This window comes from Ixodes scapularis, unplaced genomic scaffold (genome assembly GCF_016920785.2).
Source record: "Ixodes scapularis isolate PalLabHiFi unplaced genomic scaffold, ASM1692078v2 PGA_scaffold13__105_contigs__length_92229423, whole genome shotgun sequence".
NCBI classification, from domain to species: Eukaryota; Metazoa; Arthropoda; class Arachnida; order Ixodida; family Ixodidae; genus Ixodes; species Ixodes scapularis.
This window is the reverse complement of record NW_024609839.1, coordinates 89,032,775-89,060,368: the sequence shown is the minus strand read 5'-3', so window position 1 is coordinate 89,060,368 and position 27,594 is coordinate 89,032,775. Positions and strand designations below refer to the sequence as shown.

Below are 27,594 nucleotides of genomic sequence, written 5' to 3'. Positions count from 1 at the left end.
CGGTAGTAATGCATTGACTGCAAGTCCGCTCGATTGTACTCTAGGCATAGAAATTAAATCCTATCGAAGCTGTAATAAAAGATTGGACTTCACTTTGGCATTTGCCAATGCATTGCTATAGCGTGTAAATGCCATTGCATCGCTATAGCGTGTAAAATGAGCGAGTTACCTCGAACTTGTCGGAAGCGCTTTCGACGCGCGCAAAAAGCTCCTCGGCGCGCCGATAGACTCCCAGGAAGTGGTGGGAGTTGCGGTCGGCGATCACCGAGAAGATGAGTCCCTTGTGGGAGGGGTCGTCGCTGACTCCCCTGAACTGCACCGGCAGGGACAGGAACTTCTTCACCTGCTGGTAGTACCTGGCACGGACCTCCTCCATCGGGGGACGCAGCTGAAGACGGCCGCTCCTGGGCGGTCGCAATCGCTCGGATTGGAGGACATTCGCGTGCGGAGTACCCACTAGCGGCCATGGTTGTGCACTCTGCAGTCGGTGCCTTTGACTGCTGTATTTAGAGTTGAGATAGCGTGCATTTCTGCAGTGAAAATGTAATGAGTTTGAGTGGAAAAAGAGACTGGAGTCACCGGTAAGTGAGGTCCACCCTGATCTCGGGCATGTGGTGAATCAGCGTCTCCAGGCAGAGCAGGTACTGGCACTCGAGAGCCTTGTACAACTGGCGGTCCCAGTGGGCGCACCAGGGACGCATGTTCTCCGACGAAAAGCCCTGCGCCAAGCAGGCTCTGCGTCGGGCGTCCGGCACGTCTCGAGGTGCTCGTCGCGAGGAATGCACGCCACAATGGTGCAGACGTCATCGGGTGCAGCAGACTGCCAATCGTAGCGGACGACAGTTTTGATCTTGTGCCGAAATTTGTACATGTGGTTAGAGCGTGAAGTGACAACACAGGAGCGATGCTGCCCGCCGCAGACAAGGTATCGGTTTTAGATTGTGGTGAGCTTTAAATAAAGATTGTGAGAGAAATATTACATTCCTTTCAAAAGAAATTTACGTAGAGCCGTTTATTCCAGACTTTTTCCAGATTTCGTCTCTCAACAATACAGTAAAGATAACCGGCTGCATTGTGCTTCTGCGGTCACGTGATTCAACAGCGGACGATCGCATGATAAACAAGTCGCGACTTGCTCAAAAATGAGCAAGGACCGCAGGGCAGCAATACTTGAATCACTTCGCGCCGGAAAGTTGCCTAAGCAAATCATTGCGTGGTATGGGTGACAAGACGACGCAAGTTTACAGCATTGCCAAGAGAATCAGGTAATCTGTCACCCAGGAAGACGTTAGGGCAGACCGAGCAAAGCACAAAAAATGGTCACTAATCACTATTAATTTTATCTTTGCCTCCGTGTGCTTTCCTCAATATGATGAATTTTCCGAATTTATCTCGACGACCCTGTATGATCAACCATTAACTCAATTTTTCGGCAATTGACCACTGCAGGGATGCCCTTTAAGAATAGAATTTACATGACAGCATTATGCTGTCATTGGTTGCGCAAATAACATAGGGAAACCCAAATTAAACGACAAAACAGTCGATTTTTGATGGTACCAGTACGCAGTGCACATTCCGTCCAGGTAACGGTCCCCAAATGAATGGCCAGTTTGTCGTCTGCTATCGAGAGAGGGTGCATGCCCCAAACCTCCTTTTCTTCGCCTAAGCAGTTGAAATACCCCGAAGTACAGTGACGGCACTGTAGTCGGACAAAATTGCACCACCTAGGAGGCCTATGATGCAAAAAGTCTATATTAAACGGCCAGAACCACTAAAAGTAATGCTAAACCTCTCTTTGGAGGAACTACCGCTGCCAATGCACTGAGAACCCCTATGAAGGCTACGGCAAGGCTGTCGACACACCTTCTGGTGCAGCAACATGGAACTCGGAGATACAACTTGGAGCCTCAACAGAAGTCTTGCCACAAGCATTACTGGCCCCATTGCAGTTGGCTCCGGTTCGAATGCAACCCGAGTTTTACAGCCTGGCCTCACCTGGTCCCTGAGCTTCACCATGACGGACCTGATGTCGGTGAGGGCGTCCTTCCAACCCTGTTGCTTCGTCAAGAGGTCCATGTTGAACAGGGTCAGCACCTAGAAGAGAAAAACAATGGCCCCTTTGCCGTACTAGCGTGGCAAAGGCGGAGGTAATGCACAATGTGGTGCGTTAGTGTGGAAAAGGTGCGTAAGCGTGTAGAGACTGGATGACGGAAAGTAGCCACGTGTCGTGCAAGGTAGGCACCCGAGCACTCTGTGGATGCCACGCTAGTGGGTGCTGTCGTCTGTGGTTGCGGCGTAGATGCGACTTTTTGGAAGCCTGTTGGAGCACGAGATGCGATGGACATGTGGAAGACGGAACAATTGGCACGCGGGAGCGCTGAGCAGAGCCCTTGCGCCAGCTCGCAGCGGGAGAACCAACCACTAAAACTAATACCCCGACCCCTTGCAGAAAATTGAGCATCTGCTTTCTTTTCTGTTGCTCTCTCTCTCTCTCTCGCTTTTCTCTGGGGAAGCCCGGAGTGCGCTCATTTCACGGAGCAGAGCAGCGCTGCATGTCTCAACACGCAATGTTTTTGTTTCAGTTCATTTCATTTAATATACCCTTAAAGCGTCCACAGGGCTTTGCATAAGGGGGCAAGTACAACGTAATCAAATTAAAACACAAACAGAAAAGAAACAAAAAAGGCATTACGGTTGCTGCGCATCGAAGTGTCTGGTAAGAGAAGCTCCGAAACCAGAGGATTCTTGGGTGAATACAATATTATCGGGAAGGAAGCTCCATTCGTACGTAGCTCACTCTAGTGGTGAGAATTTCAAAATGTCTGTTTGTGGGGTAACCAAATGAAGTTTTTGCGAACTGTCAGTACGCGCAGAAACGTGTGCTGCAGCCCGGCAACACAGTTCTCCCCTTGATGGGCAGTGATAATACAAAGTGCGGAATGATTTGAAATTTTTCTTCTGTCTGCGAAAGGTGGTAGTCCAACACACTTCCAACCGAGCAGGACCGAATGGGTGGTAACCCAGTCAGTCCTACTCGGTTGCAATTGTGTGAATGGGCCTTTAGACTCCGTGATTTCGGATAAATCCGAGAAAATCCGGAAAAACACTCACCGGTAAACTTTTCTTCAATTCAGATTATCGGAAAAACTCGAAATGTCGACGTTACGATGTCGAAAAAGAGAATTGTGTATTCTACAAATAAGCTCGGTCAGAGCAAAAGGTCAGTGATCATGAGGCCTCTCCCACTTCCTTTTAAATCTCGCACTATTGGCTAAAGGAGGTTCGCCGTTTATCTCGTCAACTTTTGTTCAAAGGGTCATTCGAATGGTCAAGGGAAAAGCCACCGCTTTAGTTTTGAGTTTTAACTTGTTAGGGAAAGGTTTTTTTCTAAGAGTGAAATCTATGATCATAGGAGGGAGGAGGATTACTAAAGGCTCCATCGCGCCACTCCGGTGACTCCCCCCCTGCGCAGCCGCAGGATGCAGTGGTGGAAGGAGATGGGAGAAAACAAGCTTTTCAGAGACGTCGAGGATTTCAGGATTTTAAAGTATTCAAGTTTACTAAAGCAACGCTTGTTTACAAGTTTTGTTGTGAGAAAGATAGAAATTACTAATGGCAAGGGCGCAAATGCCCAATCCACGTGAAGAAATACCATTCGATACGGCTGAGTTCCTTCGTATTTAGGGCAGGTTTGTGTCCAGATATTTGTTTTTATGTGGAATTTAAAAACAAAATTGGGTAAATAGCAAGATTAAACTTTTAATTTCAGAGAATCGAGGATCCATCATAAATAAACGGCGATAAACTCTGAATTTCGGCAAAAAAATTAACTCAGAAAAGCAGCTCCGAATTTCAGGAGAAATAAACTCTGAAAAGACGGAACGCTGGGAGTAAGAAACGGCACCTTGGCGCAGATGTCAAAGTGGTGCCGGCGCAGCATGCGGTTCTCCCGCGACAGCTTCTCGACGACGCCCCTCAGCTGGGCGATGTGGGCGTCCAGCGACTCCGGGTCGTTCCAGGAGATGCGGCCCCGATCGCCGATGAGGCGTGTGAAGTGCTGGGCAGACGCCAGCATCAGCGGCTGCTGACTCAGCACCATGTGGTCCGCCACCGTGCTGTAGAAGTGGGCAATCTGCAACCAGGGGGCAAGGCTGTCAAGGATGCCATCCCATCGGGTTTCGCGGTTCTTCCGAGGAGCCGCCGGGTGCTCGCAGGTGGAGCTACGCCCGGAGCATCGACATCCCATTCACCGATTGCCTCGTGGACGCCGCCATTTTGGTACTTTGCAGAGAGCGGATGCAATTGGCAATAGTCACAATTCGAAAATGCAACTTTCTAATCTTTAGGTACGGTGTGAAGACACTTTAAGATATCGTTTTGCACTGTCACAGACCGTTCTAACACTTTTCGAGGACGGAGAAAAAATGTTTCGTGCGATTTCGAATAAAGCTTCAGATTTATCTGGCAACAATATCTTTAAGCCGTCAACGGAAGCCCATCTTTCCTTCTCTCTCTTCCATGGGCACCACGGGCATGAGTGGAATGATCGCCGTCCTGATGTCACGAGCGCTCCACCGCCTTCCTCCTTTCAAATCATTAAGATGGCTGAAGTGCTGTTGCTCTGAAACGTACCGTGAAAACCCGCATATAAGACAAGGTTTTTTTCCAAATTCTGCCATGTAAAATTTGCGGCTTGTATTATACGCGGGTCCCAACAATTTTCAGCTTCAATGAGGAACGATCCAACACAGTTTGACGTAGTTTCGGTTTCCAAGCAATATGGCGTTCAAAACAGCTATCATCATCATTAAAATCACAAGGCACTCACTATGGTGAGGAGGCCCCGTCACTGTAGTGCGGTAGGCAAAAGTCAGGGGCCCCGTCTCCGGTGCGGTCTATGTCTAACGAAACGGTGAGAGTGCTTATAATTTATACACTATACACACTTTAACCTAAGCCCCCCTTTCCCCCCCCTTCCCCCCACAAGGTCGACAATTCAATCATGCGGCATTATTGAAAGTTACGAAGGGCTCGTCACTGCAGTGCGGTAGGCAAAAGTGAGGGGGCCCCTCACCGTAGAGTGGCCGGCAAGAGTGAGGGGGCCCGCCCTGTGCTGTATGTAGTGGAAACAGTGAGAATTAATAATTTGTAATTTACAAGCACATTAACCCACGCTTCAGGGTCCTGCCCCTAACCCTACAAGTAAATATAGCGTCTGTAATATAAGTAAAAAAATAAAAAGTGAAAAAAAAAATATTGTCCAGAACGCGATTCGATCCGTAGACACCCGCTCGTGAAGCCAATGCTGTACCTCAGCACCTAGGAGCGCTTTTGGAATGGCATATCCATTGGACATTTATATCGGTTGCTGTTGCCCCGTCACCGTAATGCAGTTTCTAGAGTGAGGGGCCCTGTCACCGTAGTCAGTTCCAAATCACAATTTCCGAGGCGCCACCATCCGTCCACAGTCCGGCGTCAGGCTAGGCAATGGCGTCGGTGCGAAAACAATGCCCGACCGCCTTCCAAAGAGAAGCCGTTTTGGTTGCGGAAGACATTGGCAACAGTGCTGCCGGACGACCATTCGCCGTAAATGAAGGCAGCATTCATGGATGGAGACGACAAAAGCAAGCTCTGTTCGCGTGCAACAAAACAAGGAGAAGCTTTAGAGGCCCAAAGAATGGCGTGTTCGCCGACGTCGAGGCAAGACTCAGCGAATTTGTAAAAGAGCAACAAGAAATGGCACCTCGCCAACCTCACCGTAAACATCGAGCTGCTGCAAGAGATGGCGAGAGAACTTTGGCGAGCTGACATTGGGTTGCTCGCTTTATGCGCCAGGTTTTCACTGCATAGGCGCACGCTCGTCGCTCACTTTTTCAAGAAGTGCGGGATTTCAAATGCACTCGACGGCACTGAAGACGACTGCCTTTGGGAAGAGGCGTCGGACAAGGAGTCTGATGGAAGTGATGACAGTGGTTAAGGTTCAATTACGACGCAAGTAAACGTTTTTCTTAAGACTTCCTGGGTCATATTTTACGCGTAAAATTTTCGCGGTCTTTAAATTGTTTCGTATTATATGTGGATAAAACTTTTTTTTTTCTTTTTCGCAGTCCTCGAATCATGCCTCGTATTACATACGGGTTCGTATAATATGCGAGTTTTTGTGGTAGCTTTTAGAGGCTTTCTTTCAGGGTATAATATTCCATTGTGCTTGCTAGGAGCAGAGAGGACACTCTCCAGCTTGCAATGCCATGGCATGGCCGGCCGAGTTGGTCCCAGATGCCCATGCGACTCGAGAGATGGTATGGTACATGGTCTGCACCCGAACAAAACGTGCCCAACATATTTCACCATAGAAATTGCAACAATATAAGTTGGCGGCCTAGTCGGTTAAACATTACAAAAAGTGTTAGCGTGAAAGGCAAAGGACAAGTAGAAGACTGAATGGGACAAAAACAAACGAGACAAACTAGCTGTCGGAGCACGGTGACATCATTACCCGCCGTAGACGAGCAATCTAGCCGGTCCAGTACGACCGCCAGCCCGGGGTCTCGAACGCGCTCCACACAGGAGCGATACACGACCGTGCGCCGGCACGACGCTTGTCCGGATTGAAACGGGCAGGGGTGGGAAGTTCCCTGCCCATTTTGTGCATTAACGCGCTGCCCATTTCAACCTAGATGAGCACTGTACTGGGTCGTGGTCGTGTACTGCTACTTCCCGATGCGCACGGAAGACCCCGGGCTAGCGGCACTACTGAGCCTGCTAAATTTCTCATCTACAGTGGGTAACAAGGGCGCCGTACCCCAAACGCAGACTAGTAGTACAATGTTTAAATGCGACCACATAAAAAAGCACGCGGAGCGCCGTTTGGGGAACAAGCTTTCAATTCAGGTGCTTCCAGCTGCAGCAGGATCGATGCCCGACAACTCTAAAGCCACGTCCACACTGGCAATACGTCGAACAAACAGAAAGTTTGCAGACACTGTATGTTCCTTGTATAAGGGTCCTGCCACGTCAGTCATACAACTCTCTGCACACTAAGCACACATACGTACGAAGCAAAAATGCTTAGAAAATCCCGGAGCCACGTCCGCAGACAGTTCCGTCTTCGCGTCTGCCACAAACATTGTGTATTTTGTACAACGTAGGAAAACGGTGACCGTGGCCTAAAGCGCTCACGACCCCGGGAGGGAGACGTCACCTGCTGCAGGTCCTTGGCCTGCCGGTAGTACTTGCGAGCGTCGGCACAGAGGGCCTGGATCTTGGCGGGGATGGCGTAGCCCAGGGCCCGAAGCTGGCGCACCTCCCGAATCAGCGACACCAGTCTCGGGCTGTAGTTGACCACGGGGTGGCCCCTGCTGTCCAGCTCCATCGCCGCCTGGTTCGCGTCCAGGCTGAGAAAACACAGATTTCCCAACGCGAGGGGTCAGAGTACGGCGTCTGGAGTCACTAAATTGCTACTGCCTACGGCCGACTGTCTCAAACCCTCTGAAAATCTCTTATGACTCTTCTTTTCACTTTCTTTCTTTCTTGCCTCGGAAAAACTTTTAACGATGTCATGAACGACCATTCCTCATACATAGTACTTGCGTTTTATCTTGTAAATACCACATGACCTTCGCTCTAGTGGAATGCAGTTCCGGGGTCACCTTGTAGATGGCACCAGCGCTTTCTTCCGTCGTAAGAGATCGTGAGAACTCGGTCCTAAACAGATGCCGGCCTGTCTCGCGGGTGCCGCCTTCTTGTTGCGCAGTGCAGAGTGAGTGCACACTGGCGATGGTTACGACTCGGAAATTAAACTTCCAGAGCTTTAGGTACAGTGACAGGATGACGGGAGGCTCAGGCGATATCGTTTTGGCTCTGTCACGGGCCGTTCTGGCATTTTTGGATGACGGAAGAGTGTTTCTGCAATTTCAGGTAAAATGTTGAACATTTGGCGACAATGACTTTAAGCAACCAGATGGCTGAAGTCTGTAGCTCATTTGGTGACTCTAATGATGGCAACGTGTCTATGCTGTCACCAAATAAAGCCCGTCTTGGTTAGTTTCCACAATGTTTAACGACATTTGTTAAATAAACAAGCAATGGTTAATGTTTTTCGGTGAGCTGCATCACAAAGCTAAATAGACTGGACCACTCATGTCCAGTAACTACGGTTAATTATTCTCGATATCAAATTTTCAACGTAGGCTTGCGTGTAATTAGATTTTCCCCATTTACTCTTTTATCACTGCAAGTGACAAAAAAGGAATGTAACGCAATATTGCAACACGTAATACTGAAAAGCTTGTTTAGCTTTTTTGTGAATTCAAATATTTCTCATCCCAATCAGCCTGGTTTCAGGCGGCAGCTGTCGACAGTTACTCAGCTTGCTGAATCCGTCCGTGACTTTGCAAAAATCCTAAATAAAAAATGACGGGTAGGTGCAATATGGCTCGATCTATCGAAAGCGTTCAACCGTCTCCTGCGCACAAAACGTCTTACAAAATTACTTCACCTTGGCATTAATTTGAATATTGTAAAATGGATCCAGTCTTACCTTAAAGGGCAACTCCACTCAGAAAGTCGACCCTATCGAAATGACTGATATCGCTTTAGGAGGTCAAAATACGGTCATACCCAAAATATTACGTCAAACCGACGCCGCGTTATCGATTATAACCAATATTAAAAATGTTCTCCCGGCTCGGTTAGCGGCCCGAAAGCGGGTGAGCAACGCTGGCACCGGGTGAGCTAGTGAAGCAACACTGGGCAACGACGTAGTTCTAGTCCTACGCTCTCGTACGGACGCCGCGAGCGCTTCGTTTCCCGTGGCATTCTGCGATTCTGCTGACGGCACGAGGTGTTTACCACATTATTTTGTGTTTCCCTATTTTTATTAGTCTCCAGGCAGTTCCTTTAACTCCAGCATTGCTTCCGCGACAGCGCGGAAGAGAGCGAAGCGGTGCCGCTCGCTCACGCGCGCGTCGTGGAGCCGGAGAGATTTGCCGTACTCGCGTTGGGCAATGTCGAGCAGGATTTGTAGTGGCCTGGGTTGCACCAAAAACCCGGTGCGCAACCCGGAGCTGCGGTTCTACCAGTTCCCAAGAGACCGTAAGAGACACAAGGTGTGGGTCGGTGCCGTTCGCCGGATAGACTTCGGAAGACCGTCGACTCTGAGCTCCAACGCGAAGCTCTGCTCCCAGCACTTTACGTCAGACACCTACACACGGGATCTGCGGCTGCTGACTGTTGCGGGTTTCTCCACGAAACATGCGTCTTTGAAGAACGATGCGGTGCCGTCGCTGTTCGCGTACCGTCCGCCGGCTGCTCCAGCACGATCGGCCGGACGCAGCAGGTCGCGGCTGATCTAACTATAGCGTGCACATAAAGGCACCTTAGCTTAGCAACTTAGACCACTTGTAAATAGATCTGTCCATCTATCTCCCGTTATTTCGTTTTCTCTCGGTCCGCGAGCAAAAAACAAATACAGTCACGCTGCGCCGGACCCGACCGCGTCATATTTATAGCAGTCGGATTCGCTTTTCGGCCAGCAAATTTATAAATACACACTAAAACTTACTACATTTGGTGCATATTAACAAAGTGAAGCGGTAAAAAAAGAAAATGTGCATCTAACCTTCTGTCTTGAAACTCCACGTGCGATTGAGCCGACCTTGTCGGCGCGTCGGCTGAGAAGCGCGGGACCAGAACTAGGTCATACCGACGACGCGCCACTAGTATCAGTGTTGCCAAGCTGCTTCAACCGGTAGTTTCGGTTTCGCCGTGCCGCGGGAACGATACTTGGATTCGCGATATCTACAAAACTATACACACTACCGAAAAACAAATTATATCTCGTGATTCAGGGCCGCCGGCTTCGACTAAACAGATCATAACCCAAAAATTGTAAAAATGGAGTGGAGTTGCCCTTTAACCACAGAACATGGTTTGTAGAAGTAAATGGCGCAAAATCAGAAATTCTAAACGTATCATCGGGTGTCCCTCGGGATTAGTGCTGGGTCCCAATTTGTTCCTAAGCTACATAAATGATATTGCAGATAAGCTCAACACTAACCTGACAGTTCGCCTATTTGCCGACGATTGTTTAATTCATTAAAAAATCTCAAGATAAGGAAATCAGGTCAGACTGAATGCAGCATTAAAAGTTATCAGCAACTGCAGCATGCAATAAAAAATAAAAATACTTAAAAAAAAAAAAAAACTGTTTGCAAGGATAGCAAACAAAATGAAAAACCTATTACAGTCGAACCCGGATATATCGAATTCAAAGGGGATGAAAAAATAGTTCGATATATCGATAATTGGATATACAAAAATATGTTAAATTAAGCTCTAGTTGAAATTTCCTGGCGTCTCTCCTAATACCAAAGATCGCGACAAATGGGAGCTTACCAAATAGAGCATCCAGGAGCTTCTAAATACAGTAGAGCGTAGTTGGCAGAGACCGCAAACACTGATGGACCTCCACACCAGCATAAGCAACAAAACACAAAAAAAAAAAATTATAAAAAATTACTGAAAACGGAAAAGCGAGTTGAATAAGAAAACTCACTAAATTCAGGCAGCACACAAAAATGAAGGGGGAAAACAATAACGGCAAAAGAAAAAGGTAAACAAAGATAAGGCGTTCAAAGTGCAATTGCACAACCGTTGTTGTCGAAACACTCGACTTGCCGAAGACTTCTTTTTTGCTTATTTTATTTTGGGACTAAAGAGTCGCATAGCATCAGCAGTGTTTGGGGAAAGGGCACAGGCTAGCGTTCCAACAGCAGGCACTCCCTGCTCTCCCTATGCGTGCGCACGTGCCCTTCCCCTTGCTTCTGCCATCCTCCTTTTTTCTTTTTTCCGATTGTCTCCTTTGCTAGAACTGCTCTTTTGCTGTGCATCTTCTCGCCTGCATGTTGGCTTGGCGGTCTGCCAGGCACACAACACAAGCGATGTGCTTGACACCTCCACAATAGGATTGCAAGAAAAGCAACGGGTGGCCGGGCTTCATTCGCTGTATCGAGTGTCCCCTCCATGGGAGTTCGATACAAAAAGACAACGCTCTTATACTATTGCATATGATTTTCAAAGGGATGTTTGGACTGTTCGATATAGGCAATAATTCTAAATACCCGGGTGTGATATAACCGGGCTCGACTGTATTTGGTCATGCGTTGGACAGTGCACAGTTGACGTGCGTCAGTCACTTAAAATATTTGGGACTTACTATAACTGGAGATCTAAGCTGGAAATGCATATAAAAAAATAATGACCGCATCTCCACGTGGTGAATGATGTTGATTGGGGCGAAGCTCTGGTGGTGCTGATGAGACTGACTTTATTGTTCATAGGTAGTGCTGATGGTGCTGATTTTTTTTTATTGCTCATAGGTAGTGCTGAGTTCCGGGTTGCGTTTCGACTTCATTATTACAGCTTTATGGTCGGTGAAATGCAGAGCCAGGGGTTCTTCTCATCCTTTTTCATTGTTTTCATCCATGTCAGAAAGAGAATGTGTGGTATGGAACGTGGTTATATACGCATTTGAGCATTTGACCGAAGCGCCCTCTCGTCTATGAACGTTGAGCCAATGCAAGCAAAGTTTAATGCGCATTTGATATACGCATTTGACCGCAGCGCCCTCTCCTGTATAGACAGGGTTTACTGTCATCATTTGTTTGCTGACGGACACGATACTGGGGAAACTAGCCTTTAACAGCTCCGCTGTAATAATCTCCGCTATTCAGCTGAAAGAAGACTATGGTGACCGAGACAAGAAGTAAAACTCAGTTGCTCAGAAGTTAAATTAACTGCCTATTTAACCCTAGTACATCCCGTATTGGAGTATGCGTTTGTAGTATGGGACCCATTTAGACAGTACCAAATTGACAGAAGTGAACAGGTTCAAAGAAGAGCAGCAAGGTGATATTATCAAAGTACAGAACAACAGACTCTGTTAGTGAAATGCTAAAAATACTTAGCTTGTCACATCTTGAATATAGACAAAAAAAATAGCTAGGTTAAAATTTTTTTCTTCCATGCATCGATATCTTTTTAACTCCGACGCTCAACGTTACAAAAAGCCACAAAACCTCTTGCAGTCAGAAGCAGCTATCCAGATCAAATCATTTTTACCACAAACCATACAGGATTGAAACTCTCTTCCCTGTGATATACAGTATAGACCACTTACAACGTAACCGCTTATAGTGCAGGACCGGGTATAACGCGGTTTTTTTAAACCACCGGTTCCCCTCCCATAGAACTCCATGTAATTACATACCGCTTAAAATGCAGGCGCGCGAAGGGAAATACCGGTTATAGTGCGGTTGCTGGCACAGCCCGCCGACCGCGCCGACAACCGGAGCAGCGAGCACGCTTCCCTGTGCGACACTAGATAACGGCGCGAGCCGCAAACGGCTCTCGCGGGGTAAGGAGGTTGCTCGGAGAAGCGAAGAGAGAGGCTTCATTTGCCATAGCGACGGAAGGACGCACGCACATGTCGTTCATGTGCGTGCGTCCCTCCGCTGCGTTGGAAACAAACAACCGCAACGACAGACCAATCGCAGGTCGAGAAGTGTTCGCGCGCGTTGCATGCCAATCGCGGGCCGGCGGCTTCTGTCCGCAAACATGGCGTCGGTTATGGCGTTCATCTCATCGTTCCGCGTAAAAACGCTATCCTTGACAATGAATTTTCGTTGTGTGTCGCTATGATAACCCAGCATGTACTAGAAGGGAAGATCCACCTACTCGTGCGGCGATGTGGCGGCGCTCTCAAGACGGCAGAAACGCCCGTGTCGTCGTGTTTGTTTACTTCGGCTAAAGTGGTGCTTTCTAAGCATTTGTGTTTTCGAACATCGCCCGGATTTCTTATTTGGAGCATTTCATGCCTGTGCTCAAGTTCAAGGTATTACTGGCGCGTACCGTATGAGGGATGCGAATTTTCACGTGTTTTCATCTCCGGAGAAAAGTGATTAGGGTTAGCAATCCTGAACGCTCGCAACGTCCGTCCGCAACCCGCGACGCCGTTAAAAGGCTGCGCCAGGCAAAAGCCGCTTATTTCTTTCAAAATGTGTGACACACTTGAGAGAGATGTGTACTAGTCTGGTAAAGTAAAGACTTTCCTCAAACTAAGCTTTATTTTTCATCTAACATAAAATAAATTCTTTTACAAAGGTAGGTTGTCCCATGGCATGTATTTTGGCCTGAAAAATTGATGTTTTGGTTATAACGCGGTACCGCTTATAGTGCGGATTTTCGCGACTCCCGCGACATACGTTATATGCGGTCTACTAGTGAAAATGGACTCTCCAAGCCAATTCTTGAAATAATGTGCTCGCCTGCATGGCATCCTATGGTACAGGCTAGGCTTTATACCATATTTATTTTTTGCTTTTTACATGTTTGAGCGTATTGAACTTTCTGCGATTTATTTTGAGTTGTGATCAGTGAGGTCGTGCTTGCTCGATTGTGCGTTAAACATTATTTTTAAAAATAACTGTGCCCAACTCTGGCGCATGTGGCCAAAACATTGGCCCAATGTGTATATTTTGTTTTCTACCGGGTCGAGTGCGAAGACTGCACCCTGTATCGGCCCTTCTGGGCAAACAGTATCGATAAACAAAAAGTGCCCGTTCCACTCCTGCCTCCCTCCCTCCGGATAGGGTCCCCCATCAGATCCACTAATTCCGAGGGGTTCCCCCGATCTTCAGTGGTTGAGAACGCTTGCCCAGTGTGTGCATCATTGTTTACAAAGCCTGCAGGCTTTGAGCACGGTTAGAAATTGCCCAGCTTACTACTTTACTACCTGCAGGCTTCTTTACTACGACGTTTGTGTTTGTACGGTGCAAGGTCCGTCCGGCTCTGGGGTGCGGCGACACTGGTTTACACCATAGGCAAGAAAGTTAGACAGTGCAGTACCAATGCTAGCCTGGGGTCTTTTACATGTACCACGCAGCAGTAAGACACGACTGCACGCCAGTACAATGCTCATCCAAATCGAAACGGGCAGAAGTGGGTATTGAACCCAGGATCCTGAATTCTAGCGCAAGCTTTCGCTCCATGCACCCGAGATGCGGCACACTCAGCCACCGATCCACCCTCTCGGCTGCCAGATGGGGGTTCCTCGACGTTAAAAAAACTCGAGAACCCCCGCTTTAAGGGACGCAAGCATGCATACCGTGAGGCTACAACACGGATGCTTGCGGCTTCACCTGAGAGCCTTGTCCCTGCCGAGTGCCTGCACCTCCCTGCTCCAGCTATCGAAGAGCTCGGTCAGCTGGTCCTTGAATTCCCCCAGCATCTCCCGGGCCGTGCGGAGAAGATCCTCGCAGCCCTCAACGTCCTCCAGGAGCATCTCTGTCACTTCCACCACGTCCGTCAGCTGCAGAGCATGCCTCGGTGTTCCGTATTGATACGACTACCCTAACGATTCCCAAACAACGCGACTCAAATGCACGGGTCGGCAAGGTAGGAATGACTACCATTACTGCAAATTCTTTGCTTAAATAATTGTGGAAGTTGATGCCTGACACTTCTGCAGTGAACTACAGAAAACAGATTTTGCCTGGATACCCTAGTTTTTATTAAAAAAAATTGAAGAAGATCCGGGTTTTTGCCGCCTCTCAACTCGTACATCGTCTTACGGGTCACGTGCGCAGTGACGTCACTTGAGTAGGCGCGGGGTTCCGGAAAAGTTCTCTCTTTAGAGCCACCAGCGAGCAGCGAGAACTCATCCGCTCGCGACCGCGTGACCACGTGCTGGCGGGCGCCCCGCGAAATATATGGTGAAAGGAGGAAAGTCTCATCCGCGTCCGGCCATACCCGTCCTTGCCCGTCCAGCGCTGTCCCCCTTCCCCTCCGGCTTCTGGCGGCTATTCGCGGTTTTGTGGACCTAGGATAGATGGCGCCACTAAAAGTCCGTATTATAAAAGTTTTGTCGATGATACCAGGGTTTTGACGTATTTATATATATGTTGGAACGACAAGATTTACAGAAAAGTTACCTTTTATCGAGCAGGTATTCGCACAACTTGCTATCTTTTTTACAACTACCCAAGTGACGTCACGCCGCTTGTTTCTAATGGCCGCCGCTCGTGGCTGCAGGTCGGGAAATATTCTAAGTTTTGCCTCGCTATTACGCGGCGGAATTGCAACATTTCGATGAAAGGAGGTGTGTTTTCTGCCATTTGTGACACAGTGAACAATATCAAAAGCAGAAAATGCCAATTCTTTCAACGTTAAAATCGTTGCACAGCTCCTTTAAGGGTATGCATCGATGTTAGTGAAATATAAGAAGAGAGATGCCTCGAAGCAAGAGCCCCAGTCGGTACAAAGGGTCCCGAGCTTTCGCGGATCTATTTCCTTTGTTTTCCTTTTAAAGCGCTACCTTCGTAGGGCCAACCAGCCTCGGAAGCTGCGTAAGCATGAAATGTGTAGGACGGTCAGTCCGTAACCGCTAAACAATCTTGGAAAAAATGGCAACCAGTGCCAGAGGTTGAGCCCCAGTCGCCGGCATGGGAGCTACGGTTGCACAGCTCACTGAGCTACGGACCCAGTATACACGTCCCCGTGTCCTTTTTGAACACGCACAACATCTCGCACAATCGTTCCACCAAAGCACACGTCTCCTACATCATTTCCACTGAAAGCAAGGAATCCATTGCAAACATTGTGCAGCACACGGGCTGCTGGCAAATCTCTTCCTAGATGCGTTTCCACAACGAGCAGCTACTGCAGTCCATCGCACCCCACTTTGTGTGGTCGTTTGCATTTTTCTTTTTTTCAAAGTCCAAATAGAGCAAAAGACGGATGTAGAAAACTGATTTTACATTTCCATGGCGTTTGTTATAAGTGGGCTGCACTGTATAACTCCGAGTCGAGCTCGTTTTGCAAAAAATATGATATAATATATATGGCGCCTGCGAAGGTCTGTCGTGAGACCCAATCTGAGCGAGCCAATATTCCAAAATAGCGCTCAAGTTAACCAGTTATTACTGCGCGAGATCAGGCATCGTCCCTTCCTACAATAGTTTGCACGTTGCGAAAATGTGCCACTATGCTGTAGACATGCTTCGGTTTCGCATGTTCGACTCGTGATAAACCCAAAAAGGGAACAATTCGAACAACTATTATTTTCGACGATTCTACCGACATTGTTAGAAAGGTGTTTGAGTTGAGGCTGCAAAGTGAGGGGAATTTAAGCAACCCGTTCATCCGCACACCGATTGAACTCGGCGTCGCACCTTTGCCTGGAGGTGTCGCAGATCAATGATGTTCTTGACGACCTCCGGAACGTTGATGACCTCGGACCCCGTGCCGTGCTTGGACCGACGCTTGATGTCCTCCACGTACTCGGACAGCTTGCCCAGAAGAACCTTTCTAGAGAATTATCGATCAATCAATCAAAGGCTCATTTTCTCCGAATAACAAAGGGAATCTCCCACAAAAAGCCGTTAAGAAAATCGGCAGCTTTTAGCCAAAACGTGCAAACAGGTGATACCAATAGCTGTTATTGTACGTAGTAACAACCCCTCTTGCGCATATCCATTCTTTATTTCCTCAACCTCACACAAGACAGTTTTGCACCTACTGCAGTATCTAGGAGAGGGAACACAATGCACAGCACATCGCCGTCCCTGCCCCAAGATTAAGTTGAGACATACCATTCAGCTATCGCTGTAAGAGTGCAATGTTTTGCTCCAGCCCGAGGGACTGCCGGGCACGCAAGGGCACCCGCCTCTCCCGCCATCACCCCGAAAATATTGAAACCTTTCGAATTCGAACCTAGGGCGGTTCACGACATCCAAAAATTGTTTCTTTGGTCGCTCAAGACGTTCCGACTGCTCATACCCAAAAAGATGGCATTAGCATGACTGGTGTCTACAATCCAGTCACTTCTGACATGGCATTAAAAAATATATCAGGAGAAACCTTCGCGTAAAAACCCCAATGATTGCTACGATTTTCGTTATTCTTTTATGCATTTGGTCAGAATGTTATTCGACATACATACGTTTGTGTTTCAGCACTCTAGTTACATTGTCTCGTTGATTTTATGCGCTATATAACTTTGCTGGTTTACAAGAGTGCAGAACTACTTTGCGTAAACATGCAGGTGAAAGAAACAATTGCAGATTTTCAGTTATTTGCGCAGGGAGCTACAGCTCAAAATCACTAGCTTCCTACAAATAGAAATAATTTCTATTAACACACAAAACTGTGCCGGTACAGTTGCTATATCCTTTATTTTGATAGAACAAAGGTAGCAAATACACTGGAATCTCGCTAATTTGAACCCGAGGGGGACCAGAACTTTGTTTGAATAATGCAAAGTTTGAATTACCGGGGGTTTCCTTCCTAGAAACAAACAAAAGGGGACCTGCGTGTTAGTTTGAATTATCTGCGAGTTTGAATTACGAGAGTTTGAATTAACGAGATTCAAGTGTATTAGAAACTAGGATGACGACTGTTCCAAGCATGCCAAAGTTTTGTCAAATAAATGCTACGCACAATGCTGGCTTATTACCCTCCTCGATAATACAAACCTCGACCCTTTGAGTGCCCTGCCCAAATATATTCCTCCCATTCTTTTTTTTCCTATTGTGCACCAGCAAGCGACGAAAACAATGCTTTATCTTGTGGTGTCACGTTTTGATAGCATGCAGCCTTTTTGCTTAATTAAGCTACTTCTGTATCGGTATGCTCCTTCGTCGTTATAGAATGGTGAATCTAGTGTCGTTCAACCTTGTGCTTCGTGGCAAACACCAAGATCTCCAAATTACTAATGAACTCGGTAATCGACGACCGTGAAAGCGAGGAATTTACGGTTCCGAGTAAACAAAGGCCGAGAAAGGACCGTCAAAAGAGTCACCTCGGGACGCGAGGCCGAGGTGCGGCTGAGTGGTGCCGTGTCTCGAAAAGGAAAATACGAGACATACTTCGTGGGTTGGAGGCATGACATCATTTCACTTTTTGCCCATAAAATAGTGCGTTTTTTGCATATAAATATTCTTCACAAAGCACGCTCCAGTGTTGCCGAGATAAAAATTTATGGTTGGCATGCCAAAGAATAGGAATAAAACGAAACAAAATCCATAATATAATGAAGCCTTCGTACAGGACAGTATAGCTTAACATTGCCGAGAGTTTGTCAGCTGCACTAACCATTTAATTTCAGAAACCTAAAAAAAAAAGCTGATTTGGAGCTGTATTTGGTAGGTTACGGTGCATCGTCCAAAAAAACCTGCAGAGCCTCTCTGAGAATATTCTTATCCATTTCTGTAGTCAATGAAAACCAAGTGCCTAATTAGAGAATTCAAAACTGAATTGGGACTGAACATGTTACCATGGAACTTGAGAGATCGCAACTTACCTTTCGGATGTTAGCTGAGCTCTTATGTTGGGACGTTTCAGGACCTCGCTGTATCTTTTCAACTCTTGCAAAAGCTGGGAAACAAACATTATGGATTCGTAAGCTGATGCAGGGCTTTTCCCCCCACACTCCCTTCTAAGAGATTCCCATTCGATGCAATTGGCCGTTTAATGAAGTAAAACCAAGTCTCGGGCTACCTGCCATGATTTCAATCTGTGGGGAGGACCACAATAATAAACTGCCGTTTGTATCTTTAATTACCGTGAGGGGCTGTAGAGACACGTTTTAACTAATGTTTCTAAAGTCGAAAGCACCTTAAAAAAACAAATTTTTTTCCACACACTGTATTTTATCTATACTCCGTGTCACTAGGTGTGCACAGTGCAGGCGAAGGCAATGCCAGGTGAAGAGAGAAAGGGCAAGCACCTGGGAGCCGGAAGAGGAGGAAGGGGGTACCACCGGGAGATTTCTCTCCTCCTCCCCAGCCTTCCTAGTGCTCGCCCCTTCTCCCCTTGCCTGGCGTTGCCTTCGCCCGTACTGCACGCAACTAGTGACACGGAGTACAGATGAGGTTCTCAAACTCCCCCTTCAAATTTTCTCGCCATGGAGTAATGTATCCACTGAAAACATACACACTAAAAGGGAAGTCGAAACCAGTCACACGCAAGACTCTTGAAGATTCAAAATCAAATTTGGGGGTTTTACGTGGCACAACAACTGAGGGCATCTGGCAAGCACAGGCAGGGGACTGCGGATCTACTGGCATGCAACTGAAACCTCGGTTACCCGGCGCCTCCCCTGCAACGAGCCTCTGTCAGAGTGTCGCAAGTTTGGCCAAGCTACAAACCCAGCATCTGAGGTCCCCAGGGCGGTACTTCGTCTCCAAGCTACCGAGGCGGCTGTATCGGGTAAGGAGGCCAAAGCTATGATTACAGTGAAGCAAAGGTATGCCAAGCGCTGATGCAGTAAAAATACTAAAGCGGTGACAACTTTTCTGAAAGGCTAACTTCATCCTACCGTAACTCGTAGAAACATTTTGCCAGCCACATAGCGTTTGGGATGAAGGCATCTGCGCAACCATCAACATAGAGGAAGCTGAACTTTATTATAGCACTTTTCTCATTGCCTGGAGCCACAAAATGAGCTGCACTTCAGAGTAAACATACTTCAGCCATCTTCCCGCTTAAAATCATTGTTGCCAATTGTCTCATGTTTTATCTAAAATTGCGGGAAGCCCTTTTTGACCTCCAGAAACGCTAAAATTCGGGAAGTTACAATTTCGAGCCGTGACTGTTGCAATAGATCCTTCGCAAAACTCGGCGATGGAAGCAACATTGGGTCGTTTGTTGCAGCTTTTGAAGCGGGAAAAATATTGGCTCGGTGCAGCCACTGATGATTTTGGAGTTATGTCAAAAATATGGCATCGTGTCACTTCAGAATAAAATAGTGATTGCATCGCAAAACAAGTTCATATCTCAAAATGACTGAGGGTTCCTCTTTGACACTAAAGCATATTACTTATTATTTTTCATAGTGAGAATGCATGGGATGCAAATGGAATACACAGCCTTTTTTTTTAGAAATAAGGTTGAGGTCAAGTAGATTCCATTTACAATGATTTCCAGGCGGTATTAAAATATAACTGAAACATGAACCATAGTGCAAGACTTTAGCCAAGGTAAAGCCTTTCTATCCTCCTCCCTTTTAAAGTCCGTAGTTAATTTAGCTTCTAGATTCGATTCCTGTAAAATGCCAGCGAAAATTCAGCATATGCACTAGAACATCTATCAATCAAAATATGTCCTCCCAAAGTTTCATGAAGACCGAACTCAAGCTTCTCATATTGTATGTAAAGTGTAAAAAAATAACCACCCACAAATGTCATGAAATCTAAATTTGCACTTTTCCAGTGACATTGCGCTTTAGTGACTTTCAAACCAGTGTTACGTCGAAGTTTGCCGCCCTTTTGGTTGACTACCGTATTTCTTCAAAGCGAAACCAGCAGTTTTGCTCCTCTCTCGACATAGCTTTCTGAAATCAGAGGTCAACCTACAGTCAAGACCAAAGAAGGCCATGGCACCGAGCACAATTTCCAACTGAAGAGCACTATCTACATTCATTTCATCTTAGGTAAAAGCACGGTCAATGCTTGAAGTAAATAGGGTCAATCAAGTAGCATCGAAAGTATGACATCCTGGCATTTGCCATCTATCTGTACATGCTCTTTCATTGGCTAAACAAGTCAAGCACTAAGAATTCCCCTAGACTGGTGCTTTTAGTAATACCTGTCAAAGACTACATGTTTAAGGCTTCGACTGTGCCCCGTCCTAAGACGACATAAACCGTACGGTGGTTAGAGAAGCAGTGAAATACATAGTTATGCCATTTTTGCTTCGTTCTGCTCCTCTAAATATTAAGATCAATCAATAATAAAATATTCTTATTTTGTGCTTTGTATAAGCTTACCTCGGCGCAGGTGTGGCGCAATCATTAGCAAAAATGGCGTTTTGGCTCAAGACGTAGCAGACTGTCGTTGATGGCGCAACTAGGCGCAGCACTTCCACCGCTGAAAACTCCTAAAATGCTGCGAGCAAAGCCACTTGACAGTGAGGAGAGTGAGAGGAGGGCGGAGTCCATCACCTGCTTTGTCCCGCTCGCCATTGCCACCGTCGTCTGCTAAAGTGGGAGGTACCCAGCATTCCCTTCGGAACACGGATGGCACTGCGTGCTTTGCGAAAGGTCTGTTGCACCTACTCTGAACAAGGCAACAAAATGGCGGCACCCTCGAGACGATTGGAGAATAAAGCGTCGATTCTCGAGTGTAGCTCATTTAGTGGCTCCAGCGCATTCCACGAGCTAGGCTCCACTCACGCCAAGGGCATTGCGCTGCGTTGCAGTGAGCGTCTGGCGCAGCCTTTCGGCAGCCCGCTGCTCGAAGACGGCCAACCGCGTCTCGTGCTGAGCGAGCGCGGACTTCCACAGGGGGTCCGTGTAGGGGTTGTACTGGAGGCAGTGCAGGCCGGAGAAGGGCTCGAACACGGCCTCCATGCTCACGTCGGGGAAGAGCAGCTTCAGCAACTGCTGGTGCACGGTGCGCACACAGAGGATCTGCGTTTGGAAGACGAAACGAGGAACCATTATGCATGGGCTCCCGCGTTTTTGAGGGTTTATTTTGCTTCCAATTCAAGGGCGTTTCTTCCGGTTTTATTTCTTCCCACGCATTTTGTGTATTTTGCTGCACCTACCTTTCTCTGTCGGAAAAAGAATCGGCGTTTGTCGAAGTTAGTGCTAAAGAAAATGAGACATAGCTGTGAGATTCTCCAACCTCCAGGGAGCATGTGTGTAACTTGAGAACTCTGGAAATGCCTCAGTACCATTAATAATAATAATAATATTAATAATATTAGTCACGAGCGCAGAGTGGAATTTGAGTCTGAAGCAAATAGTGGTTTTGGCCAAATAATTTCTAATCGAATATTGAACTCTTTCTCCAGCCCTTTCACTACAGCACGATGCTTACTTTAAACAAAGGCCCAGATAAACTTGAGAAGGTTATTCCCAAGCTTCCATATGTCCATTTTACAGCGAACTGTTAAAGGCTAGGTTCCCCAGGATCGTGTCCGTGTATGTCGACACAAACCTACCTGGACAGCTACCGCCATCTATAAGCGACGGCAGCAAGCACACAACCAGTATGGTTTCCGGCGTCGCTCGTAGATGGCGGCAACCTTTGCAGCTATAATAGAAGAATGGATAGTTGGGCACATTGGTGGGAATTAATCGTAGGAAACAGCGCGAAAAACAGACGATGACGACAAAGAAGCACACAGTGTATCGAGTACAGCTCCGCTGGTCTTCCTTCTTCACGAGAGTGGAAAGGCTGAATGTCTTTTTAAGTTAATTTTAATCAAACTATATTTATAAACTGTAGCCTCACAAGGTCTAATGTTTACACTGAGACATCAAATAAATTACACACTTGACATAAAATTAAACCTAGAGATGTGCAGTTATACCTAATCATCGAGATTTATAAAATCTCACTATATGCATTTATCCTTTTTTATACGTAGAATTTGAAAAAAAGAAAAAAAAAGACAATGAACGATGATTGCAGGTTGTCAGGACATCCTAACTTACATATACTTTTGCATAATAACCTGTTTAATTTTAAAACTTTTACTCTAGTGTAGATATCAACATTCACAAAGTTCCCATTTCTTTTTAAATACACTGTAGACCGCATATAACGTATGTCGCGGGAGTCGCGAAAATCCGCGCTACAAGCGGTACCGCGTTATAACCAAAACGTCGATTGTTCAGGCCAAAATACATGCCATGAGACAACATACCCTTGTAAAAGAATTTATTTTATGTTAGACGAAGAGGAGTCTTTATTTCACCAGACTAGTACACTTCTCCTTTAAGTGTGTCAATTTTTAAAAAAATGAGCGACTTTTGCCTGGCGCAGCCTTTTAACGGCGTCGCTGGTTGCGGACGGACCTTGCGAGCGTTCAGGATTGCTAACCCTAATCACTTTTCTCCGGTGACGAAGACGCGTGAAAATTCGCATCCATTATACGGTACGCGCCAGTGATACCTTCAACTTTAGCACAGGCGTGAAATGCTCCAAATAAGAAATCCGGGCAACGTTCGAAAACCCAAATGCTTAGAAAGCACCACTGTAGTCGAAGTAAACAAACACGACGACACGGGCGTTTCTGCCGTCTTGAGAGTGCCGCCACGACATCGCCGCACGAGTAGGTGGATCTTCCCTTCTAGTACGTGCCGGGTTATCATAGCGGCACACAACGAAAATTCACGGTCAAGGATAGCGCTTTTACGCGGAACGATCGCAACCGACGACATGTTTACGGATAGAAGCCAGCCCGCGACCGGCATGCAATGCGCGCGAATACTTCTCCTCGACCTGCGATTGGTCTGTCGTTGCGGTTGTTTTCCAACGCAGCGAAGGGACGCACGCACGTGAACGACACGTACGTGCGTCCCTCTGTCGCTATGGCAACTGAAGCCTCTCTCTTCGCTTCTCTCCGCTTCTTGGAGCCACGACATCGAGCAACCTCCTTGCCCCGCGAGTGCCGCTTGCGGCTAGCCAGGCTAGCGCCGTTATCTAGTGTCGCACAGGGAAGCGTGCTGGCTGCGCCGGTCAATCGGCGCAATCGGCGTGCTTGGCGCACTGTTCCAGAAACCGCATTATAACCGGTATTTCCCTTCGCGCACCTGCATTTTAAGCGGTATGTAAATACATAGAGTTCTATGGGAGGCGAACCGGTGGTTTAAAAAAGCCCCGTTATACCCGGTCCTGCACTATAAGCGGTTACGTTGTAAGTGGTCTATACTGTACACCAGAAGTGCACACGCACCATCTGACTATATCAAGGTGTCCTCCTGATCAGAAGACTGCAATATTCCTACTTTTCTAAGTGGTTATAGCAATGGGTTAGCCCTGTTGAGTGCACTTATTAAAGAGCGCCGGTGCACCACAGTAAGGGAACACCCACGAAGGCTCTGCGGGAGTTGCTTCTCTGCAGTGCACCGGTGCTCCGTAAGAAGTGCACTCAATGGGGCTAACCTTCCGTGAACAACACATAGAAAAATATGAATATCACAGTTCCTCTCGAAGCAAATATCGAATGCCGTATTATTCTAAACTCATATTTAAAATACGCACAACGCAGGCACAACGCAATAGGCACAACGCAAAGAATGCAAGTCCGATATCCGCCGGTCGCAACGGGTTCCCGAGGTAGGTACCTGCTGCAGGCGGTTGGTGAAGCCCAGCAGGTAGGTGGGGACAAAGGGGGGCCCCTTCCAGGGGTGGGGCCCGAAGTGGGGCCAGAAGAGCGAGGTGAGCTTCTGGCAGACGTCCTGCCAACGCAGGCACACCTCTGCGGCCAGCCTCAGCTGCTCCGCCACGTCGGTGAACTTGCCTCCCCACAGGTCGGTCTCGCTCAGCAGGGACTGCAGCTGCATCAGGGTGCTGTTGCCTGCCATGTCCAGAGGGTGGAAAGACGCATGTCGTAAGGGCTGGCATTCCTCAGGGAATGAACGAGAAAGAGAGTGGTGGAAAGGTGGAGAAAAAAAGCAAACAAAGGTCAGACATCCACGTAATTTATTTACAATATCTACGGCAGACTGGTTAGGTCGTCGCAGTTTGGCATTTCGCCTCGCACCTTCTGTTGCGTAACACTTTTTGTTAGTTTTCTTCCTGCAACTGGTCACAATAAGTCGAGGGTGTTGAAGCGATCGTGGACTTTATTTCTTTTTATGCAATGTGCGACGCCAATGGTTTTGTGCAAAACAAAGCTAAAAGAAAAGACTGGGTTTAGACCTTGCAAATGATGTTTCACTGCTTCTTTGTGTACATTAAAGCGTGGCCAGCAATATGGGTCCACTGTGTGGGTCCGTGAACCTCAGAGTAATGATAAAGCAAGCACACAATAGATGGTACGATGCTCATCCACATTGGCAAGGGAAGGGCTCTTGCGGTGGGTCCACATCTACCACCAGACTCGGGAAGTTTGCAAGTAGTTCAGTTGGCTTAGGAAAAACGTGCCATTCCTGGTTTTGAAAAGCTGTACGAGGCTGTACGAGCATCTGCACATTCGCACCATGACACGAGGATGCAACAGGAAAAATATTAAACTGCAGGCAAGGAAATAAAAATTGTTACAGTGACTGCAAAAATGCTGCTGCCAGCAGGTTTCCAACTGGTCTGTAATGTAAATGATGATGTAAATGATTAAAGAAACCCATCCACACCAACCTTGCGACATGTCGGTGTCAACGGCGCGCTATGCATAGTTACAGTACAGTGTACTATGCAAGACCTCAAAGTGGCCTCACGGATAGGGATGAATTTCCCAGCTGCGGCACGGTTGCAAAAACAAAGCTTAGGAGTTTGGGTGTCGTGGAATCCTATTCAGTGACTCTCCCCCTGACTAAGAAGCTTCTTTGTCGCGTCATAATTGCGAGGGTAGAAGCAAATGTTTCCTTTCCTTTTCTCTTTTGCAAAACTCGATGACAGAGTAACAGGGACTACCTCATGGTGACGATAGTCAAATGCAGCTGATGGACTGGACACGAGCACTGAGTGAGAACTCAATTAAAGCTTGTGGGAATGAATGCCGCGACTAACTTTCGAGTAGTGGATCATACACAATCGCTGCAATGATAGGAGTAGCCAAAGCCTAACAATGTCCGGAGCTCAGCGCATGCCACGTGCTCTGTTAACTCTAGCACATAGCTGTGATGAACGAAGAATTCAACCTGCAGGCAAAATGTTTTTATTTTTCATGGTAGCAAGTTAAAAAGAATAACTAAAATGTTACTTCTTTTGTGATTTCTATTACCAAGCATGCAGAAAAGACGAATGTATGTTTCGCATGTTATGAATGTCAAGGATTAATAATAATGAGTATATTTATACAAAGTAAGAAACTTATTGGACTGCCGGCCTTTTTAATGCTTTTTTGACAGTAGAGTCTTTTTTCCCAAAAGATGCTTCCCAGTGATTGGGTTTTGTTTCCAAAATACTACTATAGAGCTGTGCTTCTCAACCATTGATGTTTCGCAGATCCCTCGTGGATTGGCAGAGATAATAGAGGAACTAGTTTGTGGTGAGGTGAAGGGAAAGGTTAATTAAAATTATGATTTAATAAATGGATATAATTAAGGGCTAATGTGAAGTAGAGTTCTTTGATTGACATGCACACGAGAAAACTTGCCCTAAAATCAGAACGTTTTTCCACAATCTGAAAAAAAAAAAACTTTTCTTGCCAGGACTGACTTATGAGGCAGGGCATCGAAGAGCCCCATTTGAGAACCGCTGCTATAAAGAAGACGGCAATGCGCAGCTTTCTTTCTATTATCTAGCAGAAACACATACAGCGCTCGCGAGCTGTTCAGGTTTAGAAGTATCAAATGAAAATATAGGGTTCTTTTCCCAAAGGAATACTATAAGAAAAAAAGATCCCCCAATGCAGAAATTTCTTTCTAATTATCTAGCAGGAAGGCATACAGTGCTCGTTTCATTTTGGCACGACCCCTTCCACGACACACCGGCAGTTTCAGATTCCAAACCGGAGGTACTTTGCAGAGTTTCTTCCTCGGATGGTAAGCTCTCCTCCTCCCAATTCAAATCTGAGAACCGTTAAAGGTCTGGATCGGAAGAGCTGGCCCTTTAGTTGCCACTACTACCGAAGCAGTCGCCGCGCGACCCAACCGCCTCAAAACGTACGCGGAGCGTCCAATTTCAAAACTCCACGTAGCCCCAGCAAAGCAAAACGCCGTGCAAACATAACGTTCGTAGTTCGCCCAAGACGTAACAAATATATATACTCCCCGTGGTGGGTGCATTTTTGAGTTTATGTGGGCACTTTTAAAAGCGTAAACGCCGCCGTACATGTCTGGTCACTACTGTCGGAGAGGTGCTTCGATAGGATATGTATGTCGCAAAATAAACTTCCCCTTTAAAAAAATTTTAGCGCAATATCTACATCACAAAACATATTTTGAGTCGCAAACAATCCTAAAAGATGGTGTCTTCTTTTTAGGGGAGGGGGGGAGGGGTTTATTGTGTAATGTACTATGCGTCTTGCCCGTCCACTTCAAAAATGTCTCCCGGGAGTCCAAGCCTTCCCGTGATCCCGGCACCTACCAATGGAGTCGAGGAGCCCGACCATCCGGGGCTGCGGGTAGGGCGGAGAAGCCAGCTCCTGCTTCCAGAGGTCTTCGAGCAGTCCGAAGGCGGACTCCAGGAGGTCCGTGCAGTCCGGGAGGGACACGCCAGACAGGCCCGAGAAGAGCTGCCGGAGCGGGGCGAGCAGCGATGCAAACGCCTCGCACCGCTTCCGCTCCGCCTCGGAGCAGTCCGGAGCCTCCGCTCTCCCGAGCCAGAAGTCGTGCTCGTCGGCCGGTGACAGGATCCCTGCCGCGCAAGTTGGAGAGGCGTGACTGCAACATCTTGGCGGTGCATTTAGTGCTGTACGCCAACTGAATTCTTTCATTTATGGCCTGTTCACGCACGTATCATAGCGCTCATCTAGTGCTTACTCCGTTTCACCTCTCAATGATCTACTGTGGAATCTGCGTGCTACCGAAGCCACTCCAATGCCGTCTGGGTGTCGCGATACCTCTGGTGGGGGTGCTGTAACGTGTAGAGAGCACCGCCATGACACGTTGCGGCTATAGGGTTCATTGGGTCTGCTGTG

At 47.2% G+C, this 27,594-nt stretch overlaps 1 protein-coding gene across 1 annotated transcript; it reads right to left on the bottom strand.

Moving 5' to 3' along the window:
• Positions 1–60: 60 nt before the first annotated feature.
• Positions 61–27,347, bottom strand: LOC120841872 (cytoplasmic dynein 2 heavy chain 1). Its single transcript, XM_040212867.3, has 12 exons — positions 27,042–27,347; positions 24,137–24,369; positions 21,233–21,469; positions 18,362–18,435; positions 16,233–16,368; positions 14,202–14,371; positions 7,205–7,397; positions 3,908–4,135; positions 1,999–2,097; positions 580–719; positions 170–404; positions 61–69 (listed from the first exon to the last, which is right to left on the bottom strand). The coding sequence occupies exons 1-12, from the start codon at positions 27,064–27,066 to the stop codon at positions 61–63; spliced, it is 1,779 nt and encodes a 592-aa protein (XP_040068801.2). The 5' UTR covers positions 27,067–27,347.
• Between the last annotated feature and the right edge of the window lie 247 nt (positions 27,348–27,594).